General features: G+C 46.0%; 1 protein-coding gene across 1 annotated transcript; it reads left to right on the top strand.

The window, feature by feature from the left end:
• The first annotated feature begins 2,183 nt into the window (after positions 1 to 2,183).
• LOC121307118 (ras-related protein Rab-5B) lies at positions 2,184 to 8,146 on the top strand. The gene is made up of 5 exons (XM_041239246.1): positions 2,184 to 2,341; positions 5,436 to 5,697; positions 6,650 to 6,801; positions 7,640 to 7,762; positions 8,018 to 8,146. Exons 2-5 carry the CDS (start codon positions 5,535 to 5,537, stop codon positions 8,144 to 8,146), a joined length of 567 nt encoding a protein of 188 aa, XP_041095180.1. The 5' UTR covers positions 2,184 to 2,341; positions 5,436 to 5,534.
• Positions 8,147 to 8,363: the final 217 nt, after the last annotated feature.

The following is an 8,363-nucleotide window of genomic DNA, read 5'->3' as shown; positions in this document are numbered from 1 at the left end:
TTTATGCTTGTAAACTTTTTTGATAAATGTTGTTTTCTGCACATTTCTAGAGCAGTTGGATACTGGCAATAAAACACAGCCCATGTTCTACCACTGTGCATTAATAGCAATAAAAGTAACATTCAGCCATTCAAAAGTAACTGCCTTGCAAGTGTCCTTGCATTCACATCCCCTTACTATTTCATGAGCTTGTCTGGAGAATCCTAACTGCTGGCAGTGAACCCCTTTTCCCATTCCATTCATTAACTCCAGCCCCAGTACTGGACATGCGACAGGGCGGTTCAGAATTCAGAACTGTTCTGCTGCTGTTTTCAGTTCTGCTTCAATGTTGACATTATTATACAGCCCCCCTGGTGGTCAAACTGTGCCGCAGCGCGTCTGTCGTATTTTCTTGGCTTAGCCTCCTACCTGTACCGTGTAAGGCAGATTTAGAGAAACTCAGTGTTGATTCTGAATGATTGCGAACACCATGGCTTAATAAGGGAGATGTAAAAAGCACATTTAAATGTGTATGAAGCTTCCTTCTAGTTTATATAACCTGCTTTACCCAAGAAATGGCATCAAAGTTTTTATCTGTTTTGGAATATTGTGTGTGTGTGTGTGTTTTTTTTTTTTTTTTTTTTTCCATTCAAATGCGTTACAATCCTGATCGCTTTATTAGGACCCGTCTGCCCTTGTCCTGAATTACAGGTACAAATCCAGTTGATCATGTGATGTGACAGGTGACCCCTGCAGCCCAATTAGAGACGGTCTACCAGAAATGGGAGAAGCGGGATAGGGGTTACTAAACATCCCGCTCAGGGATGGGGTTCGAGAGGCTGAGAAACACTCTCGTGTGACTGGCTCCCCCCAGACACCTTCCAGCAGCATGTGGAGTCTGTCGTGTCGAGGCTGAGAGCAGGGAGACCCCGCATCAGGTGTAGGCCGTGCAGTGTTTCCGTCAAGGCAGATCACAAAGTCTTGCTGCCTTTGCTCAAACACCGATTTACAGCTTGGGAATATTAAACATGGTCTGATGCAGTATTTGAGAAATACAGAAGGGGACCTCCATAGCGTTCAATATACATGGGGACAATAAGAAGGGCAGTACCATTAAAGGTGACAAGTCTTGCATAGGAAATATTTCATTTGTATCTGGCATTTGAAGGCAAAAATTTCCCGTCCTATAGACTCTTGTGCTTTGTGAGCGGGTAATTCCGTCGCTGTGTATTCTGTTCAGATCCGCCTGGCGCGGTAAGGGTTAAAGTATTCTGGGATGATGTCATTGGATTACATCACTCAACCTGCTGACCAATTGGGAGGGACCTAGGAGACGGTGTAGCGCTTGAACGCCAATCAAAGCGCTGTGGTTAAATAGCACGGGCGTGTATTTAGCGACTTTGCTTTTTTTTTTTCCCCCCGGGAGCGGTATTTGTACTCAAGTTTAAGATATAATTACATGTTAATGTGTTCTGGGCAAAAGAGTTTCGATATTTTTTGTGTTATGACTTTATGAAAGTTGCCTTAACTACGACGTTTTCTCAATATTATTTTCCTATTGGCCAAGCTCAATGTCTGTCAACAGGTTTGACTCTGCCTCTCCGCCTATAGGGATTACCGCGACCACCCACCAGGGGCGGGTTCTTATTCATGCTATTCTGCCATTGGGTCCCAAAACCGTCATTCTCCAGCACGACCCCCCCGCCCTCCATGAGCAGAGCGCAGCCCATTGGCGGGAGCGCCTGCCTGTCACTGCAGTGTCCCGCCCGCCAGGCTCTGCTGAGACGCGACGAGCTCCGCAGCTCCGAGGAAAGCGACAGGGAGAGACCGGGCGACAGGTACGAGCGCCCCGGGGAGGACGCGGCAGAAGCGGGCTGGCTTGCGGTTAGCTGTCGAGTGTCGCCGGTGTGTCGCAGGCCGGGGGGGGCCGGCTTTGGGACGGGGTGGGGGGTGCTGTTTTTGAGCCAGCGAGAGGTAGAGGGGGGGGAGGGGAGACGGGAGTTGTTATTTATTCATTATTCATTATTTTCCATGATAACTACTGATAGCGCTGCCTAGCAACGAGGGACTTATTCCATAGCATTGGGTTGCCGTCCTCGTAAAATACTTTCGTTGCAGTGTGCGTAATGGACTGGGACAGTAACGGGTTACACTTTTAATAACGCTGAAGCAAGCCCCTGTTCCGAAGCGCTTTCTCGTGTTTGTTTACATGCTTGTTTTGCTTCTACGGGTTGCGCTGCGTTATAACCACCAGCTGCTGCAGGCTCGGTTCACAGTGACATTGGAGACGCAGCCGAGCGGATTGTAAAGAGACTGGAGAGCCAGCCACCCTGCTTTCTAACGGGGTACAGCTCCCGGAGAGGTGGGCTGTGGGAAGCTACACATGCGCATCTCTGTGTGAGGTGTGGAGTGTCATTTTGTAAGCGCCACAGATGCACCTTTTGAGATGCAGCGCATTCTTCATGTTTGCAGTGTTATGGAAACACTTTTCAGTCGTTCTTCGCATCTATAAACGCGAATCGGTTCTTTGCACTTTTTGTCTCCGAAACAGCCCGAGAGCCCTACTAAATATTAGCAGGAAAATCACTTTTAGTTGAAATATTTGTCTTCAAATTAATTAATTTTCTGTAGTATTTCAAAATTGAGTCAGTGTGGATGAATGAATGTTGTCAGAGTTATATTTGGCTGAAATGTGTCGGCAACCTTGCTTTGAGATATTGGGTTTAAATTTACTACAGAGCTAAACAGGTCAGCTTTTTAAAAATGATTCTTAATGGAGCAACTGTCCTGTAACATGTAGACACAGTTGACTGATGTGACACTTTATATTTGGACTTGTTTAATGTGATGTATTTAAAAGCAGCTTGTCCTGTTATCAGCCCTGTCTGGATTAATCTGATGTTATTCAGCTGTCCTTGTGGATAACTACAGGAGCTTTCATGGTGTATCTTCTATATAGACCACTTGTGTTGCTTGGTCATTTATTACTTAAGTACCCTATCTAATAAAAGAGAACATGAACCATTGAAGAGCTCACTATCAGAATACGTTAAGCATTATTTATTTTATGTTTACACTAAATAGCACAGGATGTAAACTTTGAATTCTATGACGGATTAAGCGCTCCACAGAAATCAGGTACTGGCGATCGGGTGAGGATCATTGCTGTTGATTGGGATCATTTACCGTTTCGAGTGAAGAAACAGCTGCTTGGGTTTGTGTGGCCTGCTGTTCTCTACAGAGTCTAAGAAAAGCAGCAAAACCCAAGCAGCTGTTTGTTCACTTGAAGTGGTGAATTCGCTCAGTCAACAGCAATGGTCCTCACCTGATTCTGTGGAGAACTCATTCCCAATAATCGGTCCGTACCTTGTGCTGAGGGTCCCGTGCTCTGAGTGGTGTGCTGAAGGTCCTGTGCTCTGAGGGGTGTGCTGGGGGTCCTGTGCTCTGAGGGGTGTGCTGAGGGTCCCGTGCTCTGAGGGGTGTGCTGAAGGTCCCGTGCTCTGAGGGGTGTGCTGGGGGTCCCATGCTCTGAGGGGTGTGCTGGGGGTCCCGTGCTCTGAGGGGTGTGCTGGGGGTCCCGTGCTCTGAGGGGTGTGCTGAAGGTCCCGTGCTCTGAGGGGTGTGCTGAGGGTCCTGTGCTCTGAGGGGTGTGCTGAAGGTCCTGTGCTCTGAGGGTTGTGCTGAGGGTCCTGTGCTCTGAGGGGTGTGCTCAGGGTCCCGTGCTCTGAGGGTTGTGCTGAGGGTCTCGTGCAATAATGAGTGGTGTGCTGAGGGTCCTGTGCTCTGATGCCTGCTGTGCTGAGGGTCCCCTGTCTATTGTACTGTGTGAGACTCCTGCTTCATACAGCTTGGCAGGCAGGTCTTTGGGAGTTAGTGATGGGCTTGTGTCTCCTGTTTGCTCTCCTGTTCAGTCAGTACTGTGTGTGTGCGTGCCCTGAGTCAGGCAGTCCCTTTGTGGTTTGCTTTGAACTGCTCACTGACAGAAATAGGCTCCTCTGTGGAACATTGGTCTGGGTTGCTGATTCATCTTTGCTGCATCGAGGGCTCAACAGCATGAAGCTCTCTGAGCTGTTCCTGCTTTACTAACCTCTTGAACAGACACAATCTCATGTGTGTCCACAGCCAGCAGATAAGACTGCCTTTGTATAGCAGTGAAGCCATTTCAGGCTTAACGTAGCCTATCAAAGAATCAGGAAAATGTATTTATTCATTTATGAATTAGAAAATGATTGAAAATAATGAACTTTACAGTTTTGCAAAACAAGCAGCTTGCTTGCTTCTGTTCTGTGTGAATGCAAACCATGTAAAGCTGGTGAACTTACCCTGTGTCAGGGCTTGAGTGTTAAATAGACAGCCCTGTATTACACTAAAGTGGTTTTCTTTACATAAATATATCTACTGAGTGTAAAGTCATACATTTTCTTGGTGTAAATCAGTATTGTCACATGCTTGAGTCATCCACATTTTGGGTGAATGTTGGCAAATACAGACTGATAGCTTTTGAAAAACTCTCTTTTGGTAAGGGTCTTGGATGCATCCTGTAATGATAGTGGTTGTGTATCCAGAAACACAATCAAAAGGTTCTTGAGTGATGAGTGCATGTGATTTGTAGTTTGAATGTGTACAATGCTCAAGTCATTTCAAACCGTGTACATGCTCACCCCATGCAGTTCTATTACTAAATGTGTTGTTATAGCCGTGCAGTTAAATATAGCTCTGGAGGAAACTGCATTACAATTGAATAAGACATTTTATACTCCATGGTTTAGTTAATACACAGCACACCTAGTGTTACTAATGCTGTGTGAGAGAACTCTGCACAAACACTAGTGTTACTAATGCTGTGTGTGAGAACTCTGCACAAACACTAGTGTTACTAATGCTGTGTGTGAGAACTCTGCACAAACACTAGTGTTACTAATGCTGTGTGAGAGAACTCTGCACAAACACTAGTGTTACTAATGCTGTGTGTGTGAGAACTCTGCACAAACACTAGTGTTACTAATGCTGTGTGAGAGAACTCTGCACAAACACTAGTGTTACTAATGCTGTGTGAGAGAACTCTGCACAAACACTAGTGTTACTAATGCTGTGCTCTGCACAAACACTAGTGTTACTATAGTGTTACTAATGCTGTGAGAGAGAACTCTTCACAAACACTAGTGTTACTAATGCTGTGCATGAGGACTCTCTAGGGAACCAAGCTCTGCTGCTTGATTATTACGTTGTTTAATACACATTGTTTGTCAGTTGCTAATGATCATTTTATCTTAAATAAAATGTGATCATAAAAAGTAGGCCGTCAAATAATGTATCATAGTTCACCTTGTATTGGGTCCTGCAGGTTGTGAAATGAATTTGTATCTTCAGTGTATTAAACTCCTAGTCCCACACTGATTCTGCAGCATGCTCTGCTGTACACAGGATTAACCTACTTGCCTGTTCTCTATCCGCAGATTTCATCAGCGAGGCTCCAGATCCACTGATCTGCCCCATCGGTGAAGCCCCCCAACCCCTCGCCCCTCCTCCCCACCCCCCTCACAATTCAGCCAGCCATGGCAGGCCGCGCAGCTTCCCGGCCCAATGGCCAGTCTCAGGCTACTAAGATCTGCCAGTTCAAACTGGTGCTGCTGGGAGAGTCGGCCGTGGGCAAGTCCAGCCTGGTGCTGCGGTTCGTGAAGGGGCAGTTCCACGAGTACCAGGAGAGCACCATCGGGGGTGAGGCTTGCATGCCAGACAGCACTGCCTGCAGAACAGGACCAGTTCCGCGCTGTGTCCCAAATGTACTGCTGTACTTTTTCCGAATCCAAGTGGCGAAGTAAAAGTTCAGATTTGTGGGGAGCGACTTGGATTCGGGATTGTTCAGTTTGCGCCTGTCAGTTATCCTGGAGCGCTTAAACAAGGGCTGCTGCACACAGTGATGCCCACTACAGCAACAACTCTTCATACAGCACAAGTGTGTTAACATCTTGTGATGCAGCTTTTAAAAGAAAAGTCAATCTAGGTGGATTTGTAACGTAGTAAAGCAGTATATAATAGAGTTCTAGGACTCTGTGGGTGGGTGGATGTGTGGGTTATATCAACACTCAGTGCTTTCAGCTTTGCTCTGTTCACTTCTACTCATGCTGATATTCCACCACACAAACTCTCGCTGTCTCATAACCCTACAGTAAAATTCTTGACAAATGCTTTGAATAATGTGTACAGGAACTTCAGTACTAAGGCCAAATTTTATTGGTCCCTTGACTGGCCAAGGTGTTTATGATAATTATATGAGACCAAAAGCACTGGTAGCTACTTGCAGCTATGGGTGCTTTTGAGGTCTTGAAAGCTAGTGATTATGTGTTCTAACTAATCCTAACAAAGTATCAGATCTGCAGACATGCACTGCGCATCGTGGCCCTCATGTATTATTACATGCCTGCAGGTGGCTCTGTGTCCTGTGATACCCTGCAGTGTGTAGTTCTGTCATCCGAACTGCGCACACAGTGTGCTGCTAGCTATGTTTACGATGTAGGAAGCTCCCCACTTACTACCGGAATTAGATTTTATTGAAATTTACAATAACATCTCATAATTAAAGTAAATATTTAAAGCGATGTAATTAATTACTACAGGACCCCCCCCAATACTACCAACCCTAGTAGTGAACTCTCTCTCTCTCTCTCAGCCGCGTTCCTGACTCAGTCGGTGTGTCTGGATGATACCACAGTGAAGTTTGAGATCTGGGACACGGCAGGCCAGGAGAGATACCACAGCCTGGCACCAATGTACTACCGCGGGGCTCAGGCTGCCATCGTGGTGTTCGACATCACCAACCAGGTGTGTGCCTCGCCGCCACTCCGAGCACACACAACCACACCTGTGCCCAGTGAAAGGGCTGTAGTGAAGGCGGTCGTATGTACAATACAGTCACGCCTTTCCATTTATCTGGAAACCTGCTTATTCAGGTCTGGTGAAACTTGGTAATCACATTATTTAGTTACTGAGAGTGTAAGATAACTGTCTGTACATTTGTGTCACAATTAAATGTTTGCACATGTCTGGGAAAACCGTAAGTGACCTTTTAAACACTGTCGTGCTGAATTTGGAAATATTAAGAAAACTTCAGAGACCAACATTTCAACTACAAGTCTACCGTATTTTCACCTGAAGAAGAGTCCTTTTGAGGTCTTGGAAGCTTGTGCTTAATTGTTGTTTAGTTAGTCCAATAAAAGATATTTAAAAATACTTCTGGTTGAAATGTTTGTCATGGAGTTTATTGCGTTTTAGTTTTTTTTGTATTCCTTTGCCTGGAAAACCGCTTATAGAATTGATGGAACTTGGTATTCTCATCCTAAGTTATTTGGAGTATCAGATTGTGTGGCTACACGGAGGCGTCTCTCTGTCTGGGTGTCACACGTTTACATCTTGAACAGGCATTGCACACACTGTGCATCGGGCATGTTAGTGTATGATACTGCCACCTCGTTTACTTAATGACATCTTAAATACCACTCAACCAATTTCAATTCCACTCTTCATCACCATTTTTATTCTATACTATTTAGTTTTCTATCATACTTTTTCGTCACAATGCCCAGTCTAGTTCACAGCTGTGGCTGGGGGTGGAATCACTGTATTTGTGGACCGATGGCTGACCCTTTTGTGTTTCTTGCAGGAAACGTTTGCACGAGCAAAGACTTGGGTGAAAGAGCTGCAGAGACAAGCCAGCCCCAGCATTGTGATCGCACTGTCTGGAAACAAGGCGGACCTGTCCAGCAAGAGGGCAGTGGAATATGAGGTAGCTGCCCGTCCAGCTGACGTCAAATAGTAGCACGTTCTAAAACGTTTTGCATTTTTTGTTCTCCGTGGTTAAACATGTTGACACATGCAGGGCGATTCGATTCATAATTCACAAAAACTGTGATGCACCGTGGTTGTCGTTTTAAGTAGAATTGAAACAGATACAAAAGTTCAATGTCCTTCTTTTCGGTGAACCAACCAGAGGTCTCCCCAAACTTCCTTGAAAACCTGTCTTGAATTTTTTTCTCATTAGGAAGCACAAGCCTATGCTGATGACAACAGTCTGCTCTTCATGGAAACATCAGCCAAGACTGCCATGAACGTCAACGACCTCTTCCTGGCAATAGGTGAGACACCAGCACCAATCCACTCTTACTACTGACCACGAACACACTGCACCGTCCACACTTACTGCTGACCACGAACACGCTGCACCGTCCACTCTTACTGCTGACCACGAACACGCTGCACCGTCCGCTGCTGACCACGAACACGCTCACCGTCCGCTCTTACTGCTGACCACGAACACCAGCACCGTCCGCTCTTACTGCTGACCACGAACACGCTGCACCGTCCGCTCTTACTGCTGACCACGAACA

Source organism: Polyodon spathula, chromosome 53 (genome assembly GCF_017654505.1).
Source record: "Polyodon spathula isolate WHYD16114869_AA chromosome 53, ASM1765450v1, whole genome shotgun sequence".
Lineage (NCBI taxonomy): Eukaryota > Metazoa > Chordata > Actinopteri > Acipenseriformes > Polyodontidae > Polyodon > Polyodon spathula.
This window is presented reverse-complemented; position numbering and strand designations above follow the sequence as displayed.

Coding starts and splice junctions, on each gene's coding strand:
- LOC121307118 (XM_041239246.1), top strand. CDS start 5,535: ATGGCAGGCCGCGCAGCTTCCCGGCCCAATGGCCAGTCTCAGGCTACT. Junction 5,698..6,649: donor CCAGGAGAGCACCATCGGGG/GTGAGGCTTGCA, acceptor TCTCTCTCTCAG/CCGCGTTCCTGACTCAGTCG. Junction 7,763..8,017: donor AGAGGGCAGTGGAATATGAG/GTAGCTGCCCGT, acceptor TTTTCTCATTAG/GAAGCACAAGCCTATGCTGA.